Raw genomic sequence first — 25,723 nt, 5'->3', positions numbered from 1 at the left:
TTTCCCGCTGGGACACCGCCCCCCCTCCCCCGGCTTCCTCCTGCCGCCCCCACCCTGTGCCCCACCCCCAGCCTCAGCGGGCCCCGGGGCGCCCGGGCCGGGTGGTGCAGTACACAGCGCGCTCGGAGGATTCCCGTCGCCTCGAGGCCACTTCGCCCCTTTGCCTTGGCCGCCCTCAAATGACCCCTGACAGCAGCCCCTGCTGTCCCTTCAAATGGAAAACCCACAGCAGAGACACACAAACAAAAAAACCCCAAGTCTGCCTTTCGGTTGCTACCCGCAATGACGTTTCCCCCTCGGGGTCCCGCCCCTCCGGGGGGCTTGGAATTTTGGGATTGGCCGAGAGGTGGTGGCGACAAGGCTCCGATTGGACGGCGGGGAGCTGATGGACAGCGGGGGCTGCCGCCGCGCCCGCCCGCCCTCCCTCCCTCCCCACCCGGGTGCGCGAATGTGTGTGTGCGGGGTTATGCCGGCCTAGAGGGAGGCGACCGTGGCGGCGGCGGCGACGGCTCTGTTTATTGTCCCGCTCGCCGTGTGCGTGTGCAGAGGCCGAGCGCGCAGCGCGGCTGTCGGACGCCGCCTCTGAGGCCGTGGCGGAGCTGTGGCCTTGGCGGAGAGCGAGGAGGACAAGGCGCCCCCGCGTCCCCGCCACGTCCGGGCGCCCTTGCGCAGCTCGGGCCTCCGGGCTTAGGCCCTGCTGGCTGCGGGGCCCGCGGAAGGGCAGCGCCGCGGCCGGCCGCCTCCCGCGCGCTCCTCTCCTCCTCAGACGCCGCGCTAGGCCCGGGCGCCGCGGCCGCCGCGCCTCGAGTTTGACGGCGGCCGGCGGCGCGGCCTCCTCGGCGGGCTCGGCCGGACGTGCGCTCCGGGTCTCGGCGATGGGGCGCTGGGGCCGGCGCGGCTAGGAGCCCGGCGAGCCGAGCGGTCGGGGCGGAGCGGCGGGGCCCAGCGGCCGGCGGCGAGGCGGGAGCGGCGGCCGCGGCTTCGGGGCCTGCGAGCGGGAGGCGCCCGCCATGGCCAAGTCGGGCGGCGGCGGCGGCGCTGGAGCCGGCGCGGGCGGCGGCAACGGGGCGCTGACCTGGGTGGTGAGTGGCGGGCGTCCCGGCCGCCGCTTTGTTCGCGGCCCGCGGTGGGGGTGGCGGTGGTCGCGGGGGAGGGGGCAGAATTCGGGGCCGATCCGTGGGGGGAGGGGAGGGGGGCAATCCCGTGTGCAGAGCCCCCCGCGCCTTTTTTTTTTTTTTTTTCTCTTTCTTCCTGCATTCTTTACCTCTCCGGAAGCTGAGGCTGCAGAACGAGGCGTGCACTTGAAACTTTGGGGGGTGGCGTGGGGTGGGGGGGATCCAGCATCACACAACGTGTAGCCCCCGCCTCCTCGCTCTCTCTCCCTAGCTCCCGGGGCAGTGGGGCTAGCGGTAGTGCCCGTGTGGGTGGGTCAGCGCTTTCTCCAGAGGTGGAGTAGGAAAATCGGGGAGAATGAGGGGTTGTGTGTGTGTGCGCGCGCCAAAGGCAACCATCGCTGGTGCTCCATCCCTGAGAACGGGTTTGGACGTCGCCAGCAGTGGGCACTGGAGTGTGGGCGATCTCGGGCTGGGCTCCGGGGTCACGGCATCGCAGCAGTTAACGTGCGGTGCCCGGCCCATCTGTCAGGGTGGGATTATTCAAAGAAGCGCTTACCGACGTCAGCGGTTCAGGTGAAGCAGGTGGGGGCCGAGGCGACCCGACCCGAGCGCCGCCGGGGGCTTTAGGGCAAGGATTTCGGCGCTCGGATCCTGGAGAGGCCGGATTCCCACGGCAGATCGATAATTCGCTGGCGATTCACGCGCTCAGCGTGGAGTTCAGACCAGGGTCACTTCCTACACACACAACACTTGCAGCTGCCTGACTGCTGCTCAGGGCTTTCAATGGAGTTACCTCCCCGGCCTTTTAAACACCCCGAGTGAACTTCCTGTTGGCACTGGGATCACTAAATTCATTTTCCTTTTGTCTTTGGGTGAGTCTAGGGTGAATTGTCCCTTGTAAACAGGGTTGTTAACGGCAGAAAAACATTTTCGTCCTTTAAATGTGTCCCCGTGTACTTTGCGAAATAAGTTGCCAGGCTCTAGGGTTGAATGTTTCTGAATTTTTTATATTACTTCAAGACTGTCATGTGAAAGTATGGACTAAAGCCAAAAGAGAAAATGTCAGGTAGTAAGTTGTGGTCCATGTGAACCTGGGGGAAGGGTGGTGGTGGTGGTATCTGCAGAAGAGAGCTCTTCTAAAATTGGTGGTCCTTAACCCCTTACTAAAATGAGATGTGCAATGGAATTAGTTAGCCAGATGGTATCCTGAACTTTCCTTGACTATTTGGAAAAGTGTTGAGGCCTGATCCATGCCTTCTCTGAGGACCCTTTGATTTATAATGATAAACACTTTGCTGCAAGGTTGAATTTGTTTTAACATGTGATAGCAATATTTTAACTCTTACTTAACTTTGTAAATAATTACATGACTGCTTTTTCTTTCAAGCTCAATAGGAAACTTTCATTTACAGAAGAAATTTAGCAAAACATGAATAGTCTCAGTCAACATTAGGAAAACCATTTGAAACTAAAATTGACCTTTTTTTTTTTTTTGCTGTAAAACTGACATGGGGTATACAGTAAAATGGAGAAACAGAAATGATTTATTTGAGAGCATATGTTATTGAATAAGAAGTTTACTTAACGAAAACTTACAAAGGTGGTTTCCTAAGATTTGATGCTTACTTTAAATTTTAGTTTACATGAGCATCTTAATGTCCATAATATACTTTGGTGACCACAGATTGGCTTAATTCTTTGGGAGGCAATATAATGAAATATATTAATTTCATTAATATAGGTTTTGATTAATATAGGTTCAGCTCATATGTCCAACATGTCCTGTTGGTGGGATTTTTGGCAAGGAACCTAACCTTTTTAAGCTTGTTTCTTCGTCTAATAAGGTTACAATGAGAAATTAGATAAGGTAGCACAGGGCCAGGCTTAATAAATGTTATAATTGGCAAAATTCAAGAATTGCACACTCTGAAATGACACATCACAGTTGCTTTTACAAAAATCGCTCTTAGCTGCAGTGAAAAAATTTTTCCCTTCCAAGAGTTCAGGGTTTATTGCAGTAGTCCTCTGTTTTGCAAGAGGGGTAACTTTGCTATTGAAGCTGGTGTTAGGTTGCCACCTGCTTGTGGATGACAGAAATAAAAATGGAATAGTCCTATATATTCTGGGTGGATGGGAGTGGGATGAATGCCATGTGTTGCTGGTGTTAACTTCCGTTGGGCTGTGTACCAGCATGTGTTAAACATTATCATTGCACAAAGTTTACTTTTTCACTACCTGGAACCATAGAGCAAAGAGGTTTAAGATTGGCATTAATTTTTCTTTTTAGTAATTCATTTGATCTATTTGGGATTTGCAGTATCTTAATCAGTATTTTTGTAATAAAAGGTGATAGATACTTTAAGTGTGGTGTAAGGATTTTGAGTTAAAATAGACTACAGGTATAAAGGTTTCTCTGAAGCCAGTGGAGTTTATTGAATTCTTAGTTTGAAAGCTTTGATTAGCAGACCATAATAGTTTGTTTCATTCTATTACTCTTTTTTTTTTATCATGTTTAGGCAATTGTAGCAAATCTATAAAAATATTAGAATACAGTCATTATTCAACATGTTTTTTAGTAACACTCTAACTTGGTTAAAAAAATGGAAAATGTTAAGTAAGCATCTAAAAAGTGGTAGCCAAAATATAATGAGCCCTTCTCTAACATTAAACCTCAATAATTGTCAACTTAAGGTTACCTACTTTTCCCCTTCTCACTATTTTAAAGAAAAGCAAATCCTAGAACTACATCACTTCATTTTTTTTAAAAAAGGTTTTTTATTTATTTGAAAGAGTTACACAGAAAAGGAGAGGAAGAGAGAGGTCCTCCATCCACTGGTTCACTGCACAGTTGACCACAATGACCAGAGCTGCGCCAATCAGAAGCCAGGAGCCAGGAGCTTCTTCTGGGTCTCCCACGTGGGTGCAAGGGTCAAGCAAGCAGTTGGGCCATCATCTACTGCTCTCCCAGGCCATAGCAGAGAGCTCTTTGGGAGTGGAGCAGCTGGGGCTAGAACCGACGCCCATATTGCTATGCCAGCACTGCAGGTGGCGGCTTTACCCTCTACGCCGCAACGCTGGCCCCAACATCACTTCATCTTTAACTGTCTTAATATTATCAAAAATTAAGTCTCTTTTTAAAAGTTAACATTTTTGTTTTTTAAAATTCATTGAAATATATGACATATGCCTTTTTGACTGTGAGTCAAACATGACTAAATATTTCAAGATTTATAGAACAGCACTTTAAGTACTCATTATTGAAATTCTAAATTTCTCTGGCAGATTTTCATAAATTATGTGCCCTCTCCATTGAAATTTATTTCCCAAGTTACCCAAAGTTAATCTCTTCACTGTCTCCTATATAAATTATGCCTTTTTTGGGTTACTTTTGCTTGCTTCCTTTTCATCAGGAATGCCCTTCTCCATTTTTAGCAGTCTGAATCTTTACTCTCCAAGACTAGCTCGGTCTCACCAAACTTATTTTCTAGTTTATAGTCATCCTGTCATCTTTTTTTCCTCTTTAAATTTTGTTGTTCTTAGAAATCGTAAGCCTGCCTTTGTAACTTTCTTGCATGTCAGTTTTATCTTAAAAAATATAAACTTCTGAAGTAAGACCCTGTTGATGGCCTTTATTGTGTTTACCACAGATCTGGATACATAATTCAACCAGTTGTTAACAAATTGAATAATTGGCTTATTGACTTCCAGAAATTTTTCTGTCAGTAACAGGTGGTTACTAGCAATGTTCTTTAGATACATTTTCAAAACATAATAGTACTTTGAAATACTTTTCCTAAACAGTGCTAAGTTTTCTGTGTGTTCAAATCTATTAGATACTTAGATGGTGGCAACAGTTGCCTTTAGACTTTGTATTTTTAAAAATCTCGACACCAAAGGATCCAGTTTTAAAGAAAATGGGTATAATCTAGGAGTTTTAGAGAATAGTCAACAAATTGTATATAACCACCTGCTTAAGGTAAAGGTGGGATTTAAATCAGTTTATGTTCTTAACCATCATTTATGCAGCTGCCCATCTTAAAAATATTCAAACACAAATCACCCTGATGTGACAGATTTTAAGAGACTTCTGAGAGGAGCCAGCACTGTGGTGTAGCAGGTAAAACTGCTGCCTGCGGTGCCGGCAACCCATATGGGTGCTGGTTCGAGTCCTGGCTACTCCACTTCCAATCCAGCTCTCTGCTGTGGCCTGGGAAAGCAGTAGAAGATGGCCCAAGTCCTTGGGCTCCTGCACCCCTGTGGGAGACCTGGAAAAACTCCTGGGTCCTGGCTTTGGATTGATGCAGCTGCGGGCATTGCGGCCAATAGAGGAATGAACCAGCAGATGGAAGACCTCTGTCTTTCCCTCTGCCTCTTCTTCTCTCTATGTATAAATCTTTTTTTTAAAAGAGACTTCTGAGATATACCTGTCTCTTACTAACCTTTTGTTCAAGAAGTAAAGGCATTATTACTTGTATTTCCTTTTAAGGGTATTCGTATCTACTATGGTGTAGTTTTTATAGGCTGAAAAGTGAGAGATTACTTGGTTTTATAATCCGGCTCCTGCAAACACTAGCTTTGGAGAAAGACTTAAGTTCTACAGATCTGTTATTTCTTCTCTACAGAAGGAATCAATGAGAGCATCTACATTATGGCCCTCCACAGAAGGATTGAGCTTATCCTTTTAATTTCCATACTTGGCTTTCAGATAGGTGTACACACAAAAAGTTTTTTTTAATCCAGTAATGTATTTTTGCTTTTATCTTAGAGAAAACATTTTTTCCAGATCTTCATAGCAGAAATTTAAGCACTTCTTATTTTGGGGGATTCCTCATCTTCTGCCTCTTTATCTCTTTTTTCTTATTATTTTTTTTTTTTTTGGACAGGCAGAGTGGACAGTGAGAGAGAGAGACAGAGAGAAAGGTCTTCCTTTTGCCGTTGGTTCACCCTCCAATGGCCGCTGCGGTTGGCGCGCTGCGGCCGGCGCACCGCGCTGATCCGATGGCAGGAGCCAGGGGCTTATCCTGGTCTTCCATGGGGTGCAGGGCCCGAGCACTTGGGCCATCCTCCACTGCACTCCCGGGCCATAGCAGAGAGCTGGCCTGGAAGAGGGGCAACCGGGATAGAATCCGGCGCCCCAACCGGAACTAGAACCTGGTGTGCTGGTGCTGCAAGGCGGAGGATTAGCCTGTTAAGCCATGGCGCCGGCCAATTATCTCTTTTTTAGAGGGTATTTCTTGGGGAGCACAAATGGTAGACAAATTGTTGCTTTTTGTTTCATTAATGGTGGGTAGATAAAATGGCCCCTCTGCATTTTTGTATCAGTGAAATGTGATTAAAACAAACTTCAAAGAGTGGCAGCCTTGAGGAAGAAAAGCAAGGAGATATTACATGAGGTTAATGTTAAGTCTAAAGGGGCTATATGGAAAGAAGGTAAAGGGACTTGCTGCTGTTCTGCCAGCCCCATGCCACTCGCTGGCTTGGTCATGGTGCAGATTCTTTGATTATGTGAAAGTGGTTCAGTCCTTAGTACCAACTGACTATCTACTTTCCCTCGATGGCTGTTCATTCTCCCACAGCAAAACAGGAACTAGGGGTGATTGTCCCCAGTTGCTATATCTCAGGTGACAACTCCGCATGAAAGAATCTGTTTATTTTGTTTTTACAGAATTATCTTGGTATTTTACTCATTCTGAAACACAGGATGTTTTATTATTGTGTTCTTTCTGGTAGTTGAGAAATGTTGATAAAGATCAAGTCAAGGGTAGGTATTCAATCTATTTCTTTATTAGGAGTTAGTAATTTCAGTAGTGTTATAAGTGATTTTGTATGTTTTATATTTTCATTATAACTTTAAAAAATGACTTAATGGGGCCGGCACTGTGGTGCAGTAGGTTAATCCTCCACCTGCGGCGCCGGCATCCCATATGGGCACCGGTTCTAGTCCCAGCTGTTCCACTTCTGATCGAGCTCTCTGCTGTCGCCTGGGAAGTGGAGGATGGCCCAAGTCCTTGGGCCCCTGCACCTACATGGGAGACCGGGAAGAAGCACCTGGCTCCTGGCTTCGGATCGCACAGCTCCATTCGTTGCGGCCATTTGGGGAGTGAACCAACGGACAGAAGACTTTCTCTGTCTCTCCCTCTCATTGTCTGTAACTCTACCTTTCGAATAAATAAAATCTTTAAAAAAAAAGTGATTTGGCAGCCAGCCCTTAAGCTTTAGAAAAAGTTAATTATGGAATTGTGTGTAATCAAAAGAATAGGGTGAAAACAACTCTCAGATTATGTGTAAGATGTCTGTAAAATATGGTTATTTTACATATTGATCGTTTTTAGTTTTATATGGGAATAAAAAGTGCCTTAATTTCTTAGTGAAATTAGATGCTGGAATAATGTATTACTATAAATAGTTAGGTAATTTGTCCTTATAAACAAATTAAGGCAATGAATACAATTACAAATAAACTTAAATCCTAAGTTTTTAATTGTGATTAAATGTGAATTTACTCAGAATGCTCTTGGTAATCATTATTTAAGATTTATTTGAAAGGCAGAGCAACAGTGAGGGAGAAACGTAAAGATCTTCCATCTGCTGGTTCACTCCCTAAATGGCCACAACAGTTAGAGTTGGGCCAGGTTGAAACCAGGAGCCCAGAACTCCACTTGGGTCTCCTATATACATGGGTGGCAGGAGCCCAAATACTTGGGTCATTTTCTGTAGCTTTCTCAGGCACATTAGGGAGCTGAATTGAAAGAGGAGCAGCCAGGATAGGAACAGGAGCCCATATGGGATGCCAGTGTTACAGGTGGTTGGCTAACCCACTGAACCACACACATGCTACTAATTCATTATTATTATTATTTTTTTTAAATTTTTTGACAGGCAGAGTGGATAGTGAGAGAGAGACAGAGAGAAAGGTCTTCCTTTTTGCCGTTGGTTCACCCTCCAATGGCTGCTGCGGCCGGCGCATCTCGCTGATCCGAAGCCATGAGCCAGGCGCTTCTCCTGGTCACCCATGCGGGTGCAGGGCCCAAGAACTTGGGCCATCATCCACTGCCTTCCCGGGCCATAGCAGAGAGCTGGCCTGGAAGAGGGGCAACCGGGATAGAATCTGGCACCCCAACCGGGACTAGAACCTGGTGTGCCGGCGCCTCAAGGTGGAGGATTAGCCTGTTAAGCCACGGCGCCGGCCCTAATTCATTATTTTTAAAGGTGTGTTAATTTTTACTTGTGGAATACTGAATGCAATTATTAGAGTATATGATAGCTGATTATAATGTAAGAATAAGAAAAAATTAAAGACTCCTACCTAGCAGTTGAGATACTGGTTGGCTACCACATCCTGTATTGGTTCCTGATTCCAGCCAGTGCACACCATGGGAGGCTGTAGGTGATGGCTTAAGTAGTTGGGTTCCTGTCACTGATGAGGGAGACCTCGGTTAAGTTCCTGGTTTCCAGCTTCAGCCTGACTCAGTCCCAGCCAGTCTTGGGCATTCGGGGAGTGAACCAGCAGATGGAAGCTCTCTGTGTCTATACCTCTTGAAAATTAAAATAAAAAAGACCTTTTCTTTTCAGTGCCTAAAATTAGCATAATTCTTTTAGCCTAGATGTATCAAGTATACATCACTTTCCTTTGTATCTGTAGAATTTGAGAGTGCTTTTATTTAGATTTATTTATTTATTTATTTGAAACTCGGTTACAGAGAGAGGGGAAGAAACAAAGTGATTTTTCATCCACTGGTTCACTCTCCAGATGGCTGTCATAGCCATGCCTGGGCCAGGCCAAAATCAGGAGCTTCTTTGTGAGTGGCAGGGGCCCAAACACTTGGACCATCTTTGGATGGTTTTCCCAGGCCATTAACAGGGAGCTGGATTGGATAATGGAGCAGTTGTAGCTGGGACATGAACCTTTGGCTACATGGGATGCCAGCGTTGTAGGCATTGGCTTTACCCCACTTTACCACAATGTGCACCCCTGAGAGTGCTTTTACAAACATTTGGTATGTGTTTGCTTTTCTGAGGATTGCCAGCAACAGTGTTAAAACTGAAAAGCTACCCAGAATGACTTCAGAAATAGAGATAACAGCTGGGGAGAAGGTATAAAACAGACTTCTCACTTAGCTTCATTTTTCTAAAACCAAGGGTGTTTGTATTCATACCTGTTCTGGTGATAAAACCTTCCCATTAACTGGGGAAAGTAGCGCTCTCTCCTCTTAGTCCTAGATTTTGATTGTTGGTACCTTTGACACGACTGCAGGTTCAACTTCTTGCTAATAAATAGGAGCTAGGAGCTGAAAGAAACTTTTTTTCTCCCCAGGATTCTGTTAACAAAAGTTGATAGCCATCTCAGGGGAGAGGTTCCTGTTTGTTGCTGTTGAGCTAGTGAACAGTGAAAACTAGCACTTGTTGAGAATGAGAATGTGAAAGACAAATCTGACTGCAATGTTAATTTCTACTTTTTACCCTTCAAGACTTCAGTCTTACTTGATCTTTTTGGTTTTAGTTACCTTTTACATCTAGACTCCAGTGAGAGAGCTGGGGCTGCAGAAATAATTAGTAGGTATGAAAGGTGCCTCTAGGAAAAAAAAAACCCATTCAATTCTACTGTAGCTTAATTATGTTTTAATGTATGTGGGTTAATAAGTTTTGTTGTCATGTATGTGGGTTAATAAGTTTTTTTAATTCCATTATAGAAAGTTGGAAAGTGTGTATCAAAAAAGAAACCAAGGGCCAGGCATTTGGCCTCCCAGTTAAGATGCCAGCTAAGATGCCAAAGACCCAAATAGAATGCCTGGGGTTGATACCCAGCTCAGGCTCCAGACTCTAGCTTCCTGCTAATGCAAACTGTGTGAGGCAGTGGTGGCGGCTCAAGCAGGTGGGTTCCTGTCGCTCACTTGGAGACCTGAGTTGCATTTCTAATTCCTGGCTCAACCTGAGCCTTTATGAGCATCTGTCAAGTGCACCAACTGATGAGAACTCTTCTCCCTTCGCTGTCTCTCTGCATCTCAAATAAAAGATTAAAAAAAATGTGTTTATGCTTCTTAGGTAATTTTAAAAAATATTTATTTATTTGAAAGACAGAGTTACAGAGAGGCAGACGGAAGGAAGGAGGGAGGGAGGGAGAGGGAGAGGTCTTCCATCCACTGGTTCATTCCCCAGATGGCCGCAACTGCCCGAGCTGTGCCCATCCAAAGTCAGGAGCCAGGAGCTTCCTCCAGGTCTCTCACATGGGTGCAGGGGCCCAAGGACTTGGGCTATCTTCTACTGCTTTCCCAGGCCACAGCTAGAGATTGGAACTGGATTGGAAATGGAGCAGCCGGTACTCAAACCGGCACCCATATGGGTTGCCGGCACTGCAAGCAGTAGCTTTACCCACTACACCACAGCACCATCCCCCTTCATTGGGCATATTTAATTTTTTTCTATATTTGCATATATGTAACTTCTGATAAGTGAGATATTTTATATTTGCTCTTTTGTAACTTTGTTCATTGAGTTTTAATAAGCTAAACAATTTTAAAATGCTTGATTATCTGTCACAGAATAGAAGATTGTGATTAAAAAATATTTTCCAGTATGGTAGTAAAATTTATTCAATGAAAAATTCAGATTTAGAGGTCTGTATCAAGTCTTAGAAATTATTGTAAGATCATAATTGAGAATTGATTTGAAATATCTATACATGACTCAAAACATCTACTACAGTGTCTTATAGATAATATGTGTCTTTTTTCATTAAATTCTTAAAAAATTTGAGAAGCAAAGAGAGCGTGTGAGAGCTCTCACATCTGATTCTCTGCTAAAATGCCCGCAGCAGCTGGTATTGGGCCAGGGGAGGAGCCGGGAACTGGGAACTCAATTCAAGTAGTCCATGTGAGTGACAGGATCCAAACCACCTGAGCTATGGCCTCCAGGGTTCTGCACTGATGGGAAGCCAGAATAGGGAATCAAACCCAGACACTGATATGGGACAGTGGGCATCTTGACCGGTATCTTAAAGGCTAGGCCAAATGATTGTCTCAGTTTTGACTTTAAATAGATTGGCACCTATTTTTGTCCTCTTAACTCTGTCATGTGATATGTAGGAAAACTTTAAAAAAAAATTTTTTTTTTTTAAATTTATTTGCAAGGCAGAGTTAACAGAGGAGAGAGAGGTCTTCGATCTACTGGATTAACTCCCCAAATGACAGCAACGGCTGGAACTGGGCCAGGCCAAAGCCAGGAGCCTAGAGCTGGTTCTGGGTCCCTCACATAGGTGCAGGAACCCGAGCACTTGGGTCATTTTCTGCTGCTTTCCCAGGCTCATTAACAAGGAGCTGGAGCAGCTGGGTCTCGAACCAGTCCCCACATGGGATGCTGATGTCGTGGCAGGTGGAGAATTAACCTGTTACACCACAGTGCCGGCTCCAGGAAAATTTTTTAAAATTTTATTTGAAAGGCAGAGAGAGCAAGTGAGTAACTTTCTGTTCACATTTACTCCTCAAATGTCTCTGGCAGCCAGGGTTGGGTGAGGCCAAAGCCAGGGGCTCAGAACTCAATCGAGGGTGGTATGGGGAGGCAGAGACTAAGTGCTTGAGCTGCCTGTCAGGGTCTTCATTTGTGGGAAACTGGAATCAAAATGAAGGCAGGACTGGGACCAGTCACTCGGATATGGATGTAGTAACCTGTGTCAAATGTCTCAGGAAAAATATTTTGGCATAAAATATTCCAAATACACCATCAAAACTTAGAGTATATATTCTTCATAGGGAAAATTCCAAGTAATAATTGGAGAAAGGAAACTTTTCAGATGTTCTCATTTTTCTTTTTTTTTCTTTCTTTTTCTTTTTTTTTTTTTTTTTTGACAGGCAGAGTGGATAGTGAAAGAGAGAGAGAGACAGAGAAAGGTCTTCCTTTTTGCCGTTGGTTCACCCTCCAATGGCCGCTGTGGCCTGCACATCGCACTGATCCGAAGCTTGGAGCCAGGTGCTTCTCCTGGTCTCCCATGCGGGTGCAGGGCCCAAGGACTTGGGCCATCCTCCACTGCCTTCCCGGGCCATAGCAGAGAGCTGGCCTGGAAGAGGGGCAACCGGGATAGAATCCGGTGCCCCAACCGGGACTAGAACCTGGTGTGCCGGCACCGCAAGGCGGAGGATTAGCCTGTTGAGCCACGGCGCCGGCCAGATGTTCTCATTTTTCTAAGTGGTGGTAAGAAAACTAGATTTACTATCATTCATTTTTAAGTGTAGAGTTGTAGTGTTAAAGATATTTACTTTTTCATTTTGTAAAACTCATGCACACTAGACATAAATTTCCTGTTCTTTCCCCTCAGACTGTAGTAACTATCTACTTCTATGATTTTGACTACCTTAAGTACTTGATAAGAGGCGAATTGTGCAGAATTTGTCCTTGTGTCTGGATCATTTTGCTTATCATAGTCTTCTTGAGGTTTGTCCCTTTTTTAGCTCACTACAAGATTTCCTTTTCTAAGGTGCATAATATTATATTGCATCTATGTGCCATGTTTGCTTTATACATTGATCCACTGGTGGACATTTGGATTGTGTCTGCCTCTTGGCTATTGTGAATAATACTGTGATAAACATGGGTATGCAAATCTCTAAGATCCTGCTTGAATTCTTGGGATATATACTCAGTAAAGTGGGATTACTCGATCATTTGAATGTAATTTTTTGAGGAATCTCCATACTGGTTTTCATAATGGCTGCAACATTTTATATTAACAATGTGTAAGAGTTTCACTTTCTCTGTATTCTTGCCAGCACTTCTTGCTTTCTCCTAACCATTTTAATAGGTATGAGATATCTCATTGTGCATTTGATTTACATTTTTTTAACTATTGTATCTTTTCATATGCTTACTGGTCATTTGTATATCTTATTTGGGAGTTGTCTATTCAAGCCCTTAGCCTATTTTTTTTTTTTTAAGATTTTTATTTATTTGACAGGTAGAACTACAGACAGTGATAGAGACAGAGAGAAAGGTCTTCCTTCCATTGGTTCACTCCCCAAATGGCCACAACAGGTGGAGTTGCACCGATCCCAAGCCAGGAGCCAGGTGCTTCCTCCTGGTCTCCCATGCGGGTGCAGGGGCCCAAGCACCTGGGCCATCCTCCACTGCTTTCCCAGGCTGCAGCAGCGAGCAAGACTGGAAGAGGAGCAACTAGGACTAGAACTGGTGCCCATATGGAATGCTGGTGCTGCAGGCAGAGGATTAGCCTAGTGTACCACGGCGCCGGCCCTGCCCTTATCCTATTTTTAAAATTGTTTATTCTGTTGAGTTTTAGAAGTTGTAGATACATATATGGATATTATCCTTTGTAGGATTCCTAAATATTTTCTCCCTTTCAACAGGTAGTCTCTTCACTTGATTGTTTCCTTTGCACACAGACTTTGAAATTTGATGTCCTGTTCACATGTTTTTACTTATATTGCTTGTGCTTTTAGTGTCATACCATGGTCATTTCCAACACAAGCTTTTCCCTTGTGTTTTCATTTAGGAGTTTTATAGTTTTAGGTTCTACTTTTAGAACCTTTATTTATGTTGAGTTAATTTTGGATTATGGTATAATTTTTGTCCTTATTTGTTAATGTGGTTATTATAATGATTTTTCATGTGTTGAAACATTCTTACATCTCAGGTATAAATCCTACATTTAATCCTTTAAGTGTGCTATTGACTTGAGTTTGCTTCTGTTGGGAGGTTTTTGGGCCTTTGGTAGGTTTTTGATTACATTTTCAGTCTCTAATTTGTGGAGGTCTATTTAGATCTTTTACTTTTTCATGATTTAGTTTTGTAGATAGTGTATTTCTAGGAGTTTATCAGTTTCTTCTAGGTTATCCAATCTGCTAGTGTGTAATTGTTGATATAAATCTCTTATGAGGGGGTCTTCAAATATTGAAAATATTCATTATGAAAAACTGCATGGATTTCAAAAACTTTTTGCATCAAAATAAACTTATCTTTTAATTCCATTTTCCACAAACTTTTTTTTTTTTTAAGATTTATTTTATTTGAAAGACAGAGTTAGAGAGAGGTAGAGACAGAGAGAGACCTTGCATCCGCTGGTTCACTCCCTAAATAGCTGCAACAGCCGGAGCTGCACTGATCTGAAGCCAGGAGCCCGGAGCTTCTTCCAAGTCTCCCACGTGGGTGCAGGGGCCCAAGGACCTCGGCCATCTTCCACTGCTATCCCAGGCCATAGCAGAGAGCTGGATTGGAAGAGGAGCAGCCGAGACTAGAACCAGTGCCCATATGGGATGCCGGCGCTTCAGGCCAGGGCTTTAACCGGCTGCGCCACAGCGCCGGCCCCATAGCCCTGGCCTCACAAACTTCTTGAAATACTCTTTTATAATCCCTTTGTTTTTGTAACATCAGTTGTGATGTTTCCTTTTCTGTTTCTGATTTTAGTTACTTGAGTCTCACCACTTTTTTCTCATCTTACTTAGTTTAGTTAAGGGTGTTTCGGTTTTGTGGATATAAAAAAAAATCAACTCTTGGTTTTATTGACTTGTTCTTTAGTTTTTCATTTCATTTATCTTATTTTTTATTTTCTTTTGCTAATTTCAGTTTTAGTTCTCTTTCTAATGCCTTGAGTTGCAAAGTTGATTTGAGGTCTTTCTTAATTTTTAATGTAAAGTACATTAAAATGTATGTGTTTTCTTTTCCTTTGTCTCCAGATATTTTCTATGTCCTCGTGTGATTTCTTTTTTCACCTATTGGTTGTATAAGAATGACTTACTGGAGGGGCTGGCACTGTGGCTTAGCGGGTAAAGCCTCTGCTGCAACTCTGGCATCCCATATGGGCGCCGGTTCATGTCCTGGCTCCTCCTCTTCCAGTTCAGCTCTCTGCTATGACCTGGGAAAGCAGTAGAGGATGGCCTAGATGCTTGGGATCCTGCACCCTTTATAAGAGACCCAGAAGAAGCTCCTGGCTTCTGATCTGCCCAGCCCTGGCCTTTAAGGCCATGTGGGGAGTGAACCAGAGGATGGAAGGCCTTTCTGTTTCTTAATCTCTCTTTCTATATAGCTCTGCCTCTCAAATAAATAAATTTTAAAGAAGAATGACTTGTTTAATCCTCCACTTTTTCTTAAGATTTAAGTCAGATTTACAGAGAGACAGAGGTCTTCCATCCACTGGTTCACTCCTCAAATGGCTACAACAGCCTGAGCTGAGCTGATCCAAAGCCAGGAGCACGAGCTTCCTCTTGGTCTCCCAAGCAGGTGCAGAGGCGTAATGACTTGATCGATCTTCTACTGCCCTCCCAGACCACAGCAAAGAGCAGCCTGGACTTGAACAGGTGCCTATGTGGGATTTCCTTGTTTGTGATGATTCACTTTTCTTTCTGCTACTTTTAAGATTTTTGTTTCCTTTGACATTTGACCCTTGATTATAATGTGTCTCAGTGTAGGTCTCCTTTGATTATCCTTACTTGAATTCTTTGAGTGGCTTGAATTTCTATTCCATTTTTCTCAAATTTTATGTTTTCAGCCACTGTGTTGTCAGGTAAGCTCTTTATCACTACTCTTTCTTCTTTGAGACTTTGATGGCATCCTGTGTATTCTTTAGGCTGTCTTATTCTTTTGTTTTACTCATCTGCTTTAGTAATTTTGAACGTTCTATTTTCAACTTTGCTGTTTCCCCCTCCCCCTTTTGCTAAGTCTAGTCTGATTTCGGTTCAGTTATTGTATTCTTCAGTTTCAGAAATAGCGTTTGATTCTTCATAGTTTGAGTCTGTTTTTGATTGTCTCCATTTGTTGATTCATTGTTTTACTGATTTGTCTGCTTATTTTATCCACTGGGCATCCTTATGAGAGTTATTTGGATTCTTTACTTAGTAATCCACAGATCTCCTTTCCTTTAGAGCCAGTTTCTGAAGATTTAATTTGTTCCTTTGCATAGACTGTATTCCCTGTTTCTTTGCATGCTTTGTTATTTTCTTTTTTGGAGTTTGATATCTGAATGCCCAGATATCTCTGCAGTCTTTTCGGTCTGATTGCATCCTGGGAGAACTTACTCCATCTTGTGGTTCTGACTAGAAAATCTGGAGATCATGCCAACTTTCAAAGTAAGTGTCCTCTTTGGGCTTGAATAGGTTTGTTTGTGTCTACATAGATCAGGAGCATTCCTGAGAGTATTTCTGCTATAATACAGCCTCTGGCTCATGCTGAAGCAAGTGCTGATATTGGAGCTCCACCCGGTGTTTGCATCTGCTATTGCAGAATCTGGCATTTGACCAAACTGTATTGATTGCTTTTGTTCTCAGTGGCCTCCAGTCTGGCACCCTTTCTCTCAGTGTTTAGATTTAAGTAGAATAGCATGCAATCTGTAGGTTAACACTCCTCTCAACTTTTCATTTGGAGGGACACTCAACTTCTTTCCTTCCCCAGGGAAATGTTGGAAGTTGGGGGGGTTTCCTTTCAGTCATGCCTTGGTCATCTGGGAAGTTGGATCATGGGCTTTGATGTGGTTTTGTGCTCACCTAGCACGTGGCAAGCACATAAGTGCCTGTAATTGGTTTGTATATTGTTTCATCCTTGTCTGTATGGGAAGGAGGATATTCTGGACAATCTAATTTAGAAAATATTTTCTTTGTGATATGATTTGTTTTGGAGGAGCCTTGGCTAAGAAAGCTATTACTTATGAGTTTTAGTTTAAAGCTTTTATGACCATTATGTTTCAAACCTTTATGTCAATAATTTAATGGTAGATACTCACCATTGATTCTATAATCTGTCATTTTTAAGCAATTTTCTTTTTTTTTAAGATTTATTTATTTGAAAGAGTTACAGAGAAAGGGAGAGAGAGAGAGAGAGAGAGAGAGAGAAAGAGAGAGAGAGAGAGACAGAGGTCTTCCATCTGCTGACTCACTCCCCAGATGACCACAACAGTCAGAGCTGAGCTGATCTGAAGCCAGGAACCAGGAGTTTCTTCTGGGTCTCCCACGCAGATGCAGGGGCCCAAGGACTTCGGCCATCTTGTACTGCTTTCCCAGGCCATAGCAGAGAGCTGGATTGGAAGTGTAGCAGCCAGGACCCAAACTAATCCCATAGGGGATGCTGGTACTGCAGGCTGGGGATTTAACCAGCTGTGCCACTGGCCCCAGCAGTTTTCTTAAAGAGTGACTTTAGTTATTGCAGTTTGTGTTCTAACTATTCTGAGGATCCATTTTTAAATCAGTTATGTTTTTATTGTTATGATTTTTCCTATAAATATTTCTTAAAAGCAATTTATTAGAAATTTGGAGACTGGTGTTTAAAAATACTATTCATTATTTCTGGAAGACTTGTTCATTATCTGACTCTTGGCAGAAATAGAGTATAAAAGCCTTATGAAACAAAGTTATTTTCTTTTTCCCAGAGTTATTTTTGACTGGCTCCTAGTTGTATTATAGTATTATTATTATAGTATTATTACAGCATTAAGTATTATAAACTTAATAAATGATTGTATAAGAACATAGTTTAAAATCTAATACAATAAGTTATTTCTTAAGATTTATTTAATTATTGAAAGAGTTACACAGAGGAGAGGCAGGGAGAGAGAGAGGTCTTCCATCCGATGGTTCACTCCCCAGTTGGCCGCAACAGCTAGAGTTGTGCTGATCAGGAGCCAGGAGCTTCCTCTGGGTCTCCCATGTGGGTGCAGGGGCCCAAGAACTTGGGCCATCTTTTGCTCTCCCAGGCCACAGCAGAGAGCTGGATCAGAAGTGGAGCAGCTGGGACTAGAACTGGCACCCATATGGGATGCCAGTGCTTCAGGCCAGGGCATTAACCTGCTGCACCACGGTGCCGGCCCCAATTAGTTATTTCTAATATTAATTTTAAAACATCTTTAATGTCTATAAAACTAAGGATATTTTGAAATTATAATTAATGTTTGGATTTCTTCAGAATTTATATGTTCAAATTCTTATTTTGGTTTAGACTACCCAGAGGTCACGAATCTTGATATTCTAACATATACAATGACATTTAAAATAACATTAAAATATACTTATGCTTAGAAACTGAATTAGAGTTGTATACTGATTAAGTACACAAATTTGATCTTCTTTTTAAGGGATTTTAATTGACAAATAATAATTGTATATATTTATGGGGAATAATGATTTTTTCCCCAAAGAAAACTTTTTATTTAGTGAGTACGCATTTCTTAAGTTCAACTTTAGGAAGATAGTGATTCTTCCCACCATACCAGCCTTACCACTTTCATTCCCAGTTTCGTTCTCCATTAAGTTTCATTTTCAATTAAGTTTATGCACAGAAGACCAATTCCATACTAAGTAAAGATTTCAGCAATTTGCACCCCCTCCCCACATAACTGTTTGAGAGCAAGTTTTACAGTTAATTCTCATAATACAACTCATTGAGGACAGAAGTTCTGCTTGGGAAGAAAGTGGACAGTGACTCCTATTGATAGTTTAATAATTAACTCTTACGTATGACATCTGTGATCACCTGAGGCTCTTGACATGAGCTGCCTAGGTTTTGGAAGCCTTTTGAATCCACAAACTCCTTCAGCATTTAGACAAGGCCGTAAGCAAAGTGGAAGTTCTCTCCTCCCTTCAGAGAAAAGTACATCGTTTGGCCACTTCTTTCCACCAGTGTCTCTCTCAAAGAGATCCTTCATGTAGGATTTATTTATTTATTTATTTATTTATTTATTTATTTTTTGCCACAGTGTCTTGGCTTTCCATGCCCAAAATGCTCTTATAGGCTTTTCAGCCAGATCTGAATGCCTTAATGGCTGATTCTGAGGTCAGAGTGCTATTTAAAGTGATTTTCATTCTATGAGTCTGCTATGTGAACTGCTTCCCATGTTGGAACATTCTCTGCTTTTTAATTCTATTATTACCAGACATTTGATCTTATTTATATGATTTCTTTAACACTTAATCCTATCTATATGATCAATTTAACAGTTAATATGATCACTTAAACACTTAAGATGGCATTTTTATCCCCCAGCTTAATGGGATTTGGGGTCCCATGACAAGTTTTTAAACTGTACACTTAGAAGTAAGTCCATAGGAATGTATGCAGAACTGTATAGCTTTACAGTTACAAACTTCGTAAACTTCATAATTAAAACTTTAGGAACATAGTGGTTCTTCCCACTGTGCCTGCCCTCCCATCTATACTCCCACCCCTCTTCCTCCTCCCTCACTCTTATTTTTTACTGAGATCTATTTTCAGTTGACTTTATACTCATATGATTATGTTAAGAATTCAATAAATAGTATGAAGAAGAGAGAAAAATTGTCCCTGACAGTCCAGACAAGTGCTGTTCAAGTCATTGCTTCTCAAAGTGTCAATTTCACTTCTACAGATTTCCTTTTAGGTGCTCCGTTAGTTTTCACAGATCAGGGAGAACATATAGTATTTGTCCTTTTGGGAGTGGCTTCAAATTCTATCTGTATCATGTCTTTTATTTCGTTTTTAACTAATGTTCAAGGGTCTCTAAAGGATAATCTGTTGTTATTGTTTGAATTATTCTCTGGGAAAAATAAGCCACTGTAATATAGTGGGATGTCATATTTGTCAGCATTAGGAAATTCCAGAAGGAAAGAGTTGGGATCACTGACTTCCACTTCCTTGGAACTGGCACAGAAACTGAAATCATAGGTTGCTTCAGAATTGTGACCTAGACATGATACTTGCATGATCTATAGGTGTACAAAATTCGAGAATTATGTAAAGTATGATATTTTCAGCTAAGTGTTTATTAGGTAGGCTAATATTTTGTGTAGGTTGTTTTTTGCCCACCCCTTACTGTAGTTTTGCTTAATGGCATAGTATCTGCATCTGAAAGCTTTTGGCATCCCTGCAGCCTGCCAGTTTGAACCATTGTGATTCTATATGCCTGACATTCCTTAGAAAGTTTTGAGGTTCACAAAAATAACCTTGGTATTTTACAGAATTGGGAGATGTTGATACTTCTGAATTGAATATATGCAGGCTACTGTAGTGATTCTGGTGATTATATACCCACATTTTGGGCTCAATAAGAACTGTAGAACTAGACTGGTAGTAAATAGACCTGTGTTCTTTAGGACTGGAGAATCATTGAGTTTGAAAGATAGTTTTGCCGTTAAAAGAAAAAGCCCATATCATGTGTCCATACACAGTTTACCCTTTGTTAGGTTATTTAAATTTGATTTTTTGGTTAATTTTAGACTCTTTTTGATCAGAACAATGCTGCAAAAAAAGAAGAGTCAGAAACTGCAAGCAAAAATGATACTTCCAAGAAGTTGTCTGTTGAGAGAGTGTATCAGAAGAAGACACAACTTGAACATATTCTCCTTCGTCCTGACACATATATTGGGTCAGTGGAGCCATTGACACAGGTAATTTTTGGCTAAAATTGACTGAAGTTAGAATATGTGTGTATCTAATTTTTAATATATTAATAAGATCATGTGACTAAATGTTTTGTAAATCCATAATTTCATCTCTGTATGTTCATAAGTAAAGTAGGTAGAGAAATCTAACAGAAATAGAAATGTCTTCATTTCCTTCTATAAAAGGAAAACTATCAGAAGAAAGAAGTTTAGAGTAAAATGGTTCCATATGAACTGTTCAAAAGTTAGGTTCAAGTTGTGGTTTACTTTAATGGTGGTATGTTGTAGAATATATCTGTATATCTACTGACTTAGTTAATGCTTACCAAGTTAATGGACTTATTGAGTAAAACATGTTTCTGGATTTTTTTCTCTTTGCAGTTAATGTGGGTGTATGATGAAGAAGTAGGAATGAATTGCAGAGAGGTTACCTTTGTGCCAGGTTTATATAAGATCTTTGATGAAATTTTGGGTGAGTGTTTGCTTAGGATTTAAAGCATCTTTTTTCTGTTAGTATTAAAATGTCCCTATGTATATAAAGCCAGGTTTATAGTATAAATTTTAAAGGTTTATCTTTGGCCTTTATGCTGAATGTATTTAGAAAATTTATATCACTAACTGAAACATTTTCCTATTTCTATGTTGCATATCTTTGTGCTTCAGTTCGTTTATCTGTAAAATGAGTGTGTTGTAGTTCTAATCCCATAACTGATCTGTAATCCTGTGTGTGTAGTTACCTGAGTTTTCTGGCGTCCCAGATATGTAGGGAGTGTGCTGGCATATTCAGTGGCTAGAGGTAGAACATGCAAATTGGTGATTTTCACCAACAAATCTGGTATTTCTGTAGGGCAGCCAAAAGTGTTTAGTAACCACTGTTCAAATGAGTGAATTAATTTCCAAAGTATGAATGAATTAAAATGCAATGGTGTGTGAATGCCTAATTGAGTATAGTGGGGTTGTCCAAATTTCTCTAAGCTGCTTCTTGCTAGTTCTTCGAAAAAAATGGAGAGTAAAATTGATTTTTGATGATTTAAGGTTGATTAAACAGTGTTTGTCAGGAACATATTACTTCTACTGTAGTATTCAGATTTTCTTGAAGTGGTTAATGAATGCAAAAATGTTTTCATTATCAGCTATAGTGCATAGGATTTAAAGTTTTGATTCCTGAGGTTGTTAAAGACTGTCTTTGTAATTAAAAAATAAATGGTTAATTTCAGTTTAGTCTAACCTGTAAAAATCACTAGTGTATTGAAGAATCTCAAAATATTTGTTAACAAGATCGAATATAATTAAACCAATTTTTTACTCTTATACTTGGGTTAGAAGGTTGTAATGTACAGATGTTTTTGCTTTTATTTGTTTTTATATGCTACTAAAACTTTACTTTTTTGTGATAGAAAACATAACAGTAATTAAATGTGATATAAAATTCAGGAATATTATCTGGAAAATAAGACTATATTCCAGTTACAAGTAATTATTTTTATTTACTGTTATATGTAAATGTTTAAAACAATGATGCAATGCAGTTGTGTGAATGTATTTAATTACAAATTAAGTCATTTATTTTTGTAGTTAATGCTGCTGACAATAAACAGAGGGATAAGAATATGACCTGTATTAAAATTTCAATTGACCCGTAAGTATATTTCAAGCTTTTTAAAATCTGAAATTGTTTTATTCAAGTGGATCTCAACTTATGAGTGTTCCTTATATGAATAATTTATATGATTAATACTCCTTTGTTTCCCTGTTGCTTGAGACCTTATTTTTACCTCTCTAACATTTATGACCTTATCTCCCAAAGTAATTCCAGTGGGAGCTCTTGGAGTTCATTTTTCTTCAATGCTGTGCATGCTATTTCAGCTCTACCTTTCCTTCTTACCCTTACTGTGGGATTCAACTCTGAGGACTGTTAATAGTGTATCTCAGTTGCATTCCATAATGTTTTTCATAACTGGCTTTTGTTCTTTTACATTGTTTGTGCTATGACTTAACAAATTAGTTCTGTTGATATCACAGAATATATACCAGCTGTTTAGCTAAATAAATCACACTATGGTGATTGTTGTTGGACGGTAAAGAAAAAAAGCTTTAAATGAGAAACATAGTTGTTAAATTTATCTTGTTCTTACCAGTATACCTTTTGTAAAAGAATACAATTGTCCTTTTTCATTAGTAATTTAGCATGATCTTATGTTTTTTTTTCCTAGTAAACATGAAAATTTAACAATTCATGTATAGTCTTACTGTCTATCTAATTTCAGATGTCATGGTTAAGATTAATAGTATAATAAAATCTATTTGGTTATATCATGAAGTTAACTGTACTTCATGAAAATGTTAACACATAATTACACAGCTAAAGTTTTTTTCTTTTCCTTCTTTTAAAATTTTTATTTATTTAAGGAGAGAGAAAGAGTCAGAAAGCAAGCTCTCATCTGTTGGTTCACTCCCCCTAGTGCCTTCAACAACCAGGGCTGGGAGTCGTGCACTCGATCCAGGTCTCCTATGTAGGTGTCAGGGACTCAGGTACTTGAGCTATTACTGCTGCCTCCCAGGGTGTGCATTAGCAAGAAGCTGGAATAAACAGTAGAGTTTGGACTTGAACCCAGGTATCTGTTAAGGAATGCTGATGTCCCAGGCAGCGGTTTAACAGCTGTGCAAGTGCCTGCTTCAAGATTTCTGTTCTTGTTAAAAATAGTACTTTTGATGATTTATGTTTGATCGTAATTATGAATGCTTGATAACTTTACACTTTTTCAAAATTCTGGATTAAGATTCTGATTAAAAACTAAAGAAGATAGGATTTTCTTTAAGGATATTCCTGATGAACATACTTGTAATCATTGGGCTAGCCATCAAAACAACAGGATTGAACTGAGAAACAGCTTATGGGATGCCAGCACAACAGTGCTAAACAGCTGAACTTCATGTAAATGTTGTCGACTTAATAAGGAAAGGCAGTTGTTGGTTTTACTTTCTCAGTTTATTGTAGATTCTGTACAAAGAATACTTGTATGTAACTATTGTCTTTTTTTCTCTAAAGATTATTTATTTGGTGGGGAGAATGACAGAGTGAGCGATCTTCCATCTACTGGTTCACTGCCCAAATGGCTGCAACATCTGGGACTGGGCCAGGTGGAAACCAGGAACCTAGAACTCTATCTGGATCTGTTACTTGAGTGGCGGGGGCTCATGTACATGGGCCATCCTTTGCTGCTGTCCTAGGCAGATGAGTAGGGTGTTCTGGGTTGGAAGTAGAACAACTGGGACTCCCACCTGGCACCCCAATATGGGATGCTGGCATTGCAGGCACCAAAACGCTAGTCCCAGTAACTAGTGTCTTTTAACTCCCTTTTAATCAGCAAACATTTTCATATGGGTGTAAGAGTGAGATAGAATTGTAACTAAATTTATTTGGTTCTTAATGATAATCAGATAACCATTTCTTTTTTCTTATTTATCTCTGCCTCATTTTAACTACTTCTGCAAGAAAATTATTTCAGTATAAATCAAAAATAGCTAGTTATTCCAAGGAAGAAAGGATAAAAATAGTACATTTTGGCCTTGTTCTTGATTTTATTGTTGTTAATAAATCATTAATGAGATATTGAGTCCCCCTTTTTTCTAAAAAACAAAGAATTATTTGATTGAAAGGCGCGGGGCGGGGGGGCACGGTGGAGAGAGAAAAGAAATCTTCCATTTGTTGGTTTACTGCTCATGGTTGCAACAGTCTGGCCTGGGCCAGGCTGAAGTCAGGAACTTGGAACACCATACAGGTTTCCATGTGGGTAGCTGGGGCCCAGGTACTTGTGCCATTCTCTGCTGCTTTTCCTGGCACAGCACATTAGCAGGGAGCCAGATCAGAAGTGAAGCAGCCAGGACTCAAACTTGTGCCCATATGGGATGTTGGCATTGCAGGAGGTGGTTCAACTTACTATACCACAACACTGGACCCTGAGTTCCCTTTTTTATGTAGAATTTTCTGTATCATTAAAGTTGGCAGAAGAGAAGCATATTTTGATCTTTACATCTTGTTTCTGAATTTTAACCACAACACTGTGTCTCTTTTTTTTAAACTTTTATTTAATAAATATAAATTTCCAAAGTACAGTTTATGGATTACAATGGCTTCCCTCCCCCCATAATTTCCCTTCCACTCGCACCCCTCCCATCTCCCACGCCTTCTCCCATTCCATTCACATCAAGATTCATTTTCAATTATCTTTATATACAGAAGATCGATTTAGTATATATTAAGTAAAGATTTCAACAGTTTGCACCCACACAGAACATAAAGTGTAAAATACTGTTTCAGTACTAGTTATAGCATTAATTCACATTGGACAACACATTAAGGACAGAGATCCCACATGAAGAATAAGTACACAGTGACTCCTGTTGTTGACTTAACAATTTGACACTCTTGTTTATGGCATCAGAAATCTCCCTAGGCTCTTGTCATGAGTTGCCAAGGCTATGGAAGCCTTTAGGGTTCGCCGACTTCAATCTTATTACAACAGGGTCATAGTCAAAGTGGAAGTTCTCTCCTCCCTTCAGAGAAAGGTACCTCCTTCTTTGATGGCCCGTTTTTTCTACTGGGATCTCACTCGCAGAGATCTTTCATTTAGGTCTCCCCTCCCAGAGTGTCTTGGCTTTCCATGCCTAAAATACTCCCATGGGCTCTTCAGCCAGATCCGAATGCCTTAAGGGCTGATTCTGAGACCAGAGTGCTGTTTAGGACATCTGCCATTCTATGAGTCTGCTGTGTATCCCACTTCCCATGTTGGATCCTTCTCTCCCTTTTTGATTCTATCAGTTAGTATTAGCAGACACTAGTCTTGTTTGTGTGATCCCTTTGACTCTTAGACCTATCAGTGTGATCAATTGTGAACTGAAATTGATCACTTTGGACTAGTGAGATGTCATTGGTACAAGCAAATTTGATGGGATTGTATTGGAATCCCTAGGCACATTTCTAACTCCACCATTTGGGGCAAGTCCAAGTGAGCATGTCCCAAATTGTATATCTCCTCCCTCTCTTATTCCCACTCTTATATTTAACAGGGATCACTTTTCATTTAAATTTAAATGCCTAAGAATAATTGTGTGTTAATTACAGAGTTCAACCAATAGTATTAACTAGAACAAAAAAAATACTAAAAGGGATAAAGTATTAAATTGCAACACTGTGTCTCTTGTTAATTTCCTACTGTGAAGTCATTTCTTAATCTTTACATATACTACAGAACTAGTGTTTTTTTT

At 41.0% G+C, this 25,723-nt stretch overlaps 1 protein-coding gene across 1 annotated transcript in view; it reads left to right on the top strand.

Annotated features, from left to right (window-relative positions):
• The first annotated feature begins 997 nt into the window (after nucleotides 1-997).
• Nucleotides 998-25,723, top strand: part of TOP2B (DNA topoisomerase II beta) — a 68,040-nt gene continuing 43,314 nt past the window's right edge. Inside the window, exons 1-4 of the mRNA XM_062215354.1 lie at nucleotides 998-1,082; nucleotides 20,306-20,461; nucleotides 20,837-20,927; nucleotides 22,031-22,094. Coding sequence (XP_062071338.1) covers nucleotides 1,011-1,082; nucleotides 20,306-20,461; nucleotides 20,837-20,927; nucleotides 22,031-22,094 — 383 coding nt within the window. The 5' untranslated portion in view covers nucleotides 998-1,010. The remainder of the gene's footprint in view (nucleotides 1,083-20,305; nucleotides 20,462-20,836; nucleotides 20,928-22,030; nucleotides 22,095-25,723) is intronic.

Source organism: Lepus europaeus, chromosome 2 (assembly GCF_033115175.1).
Source record: "Lepus europaeus isolate LE1 chromosome 2, mLepTim1.pri, whole genome shotgun sequence".
In the NCBI taxonomy this organism is placed as follows: Eukaryota; Metazoa; Chordata; class Mammalia; order Lagomorpha; family Leporidae; genus Lepus; species Lepus europaeus.
Note: the sequence above shows the minus strand (reverse complement) of the source record. Positions and strands in the feature narration are given on the sequence as shown.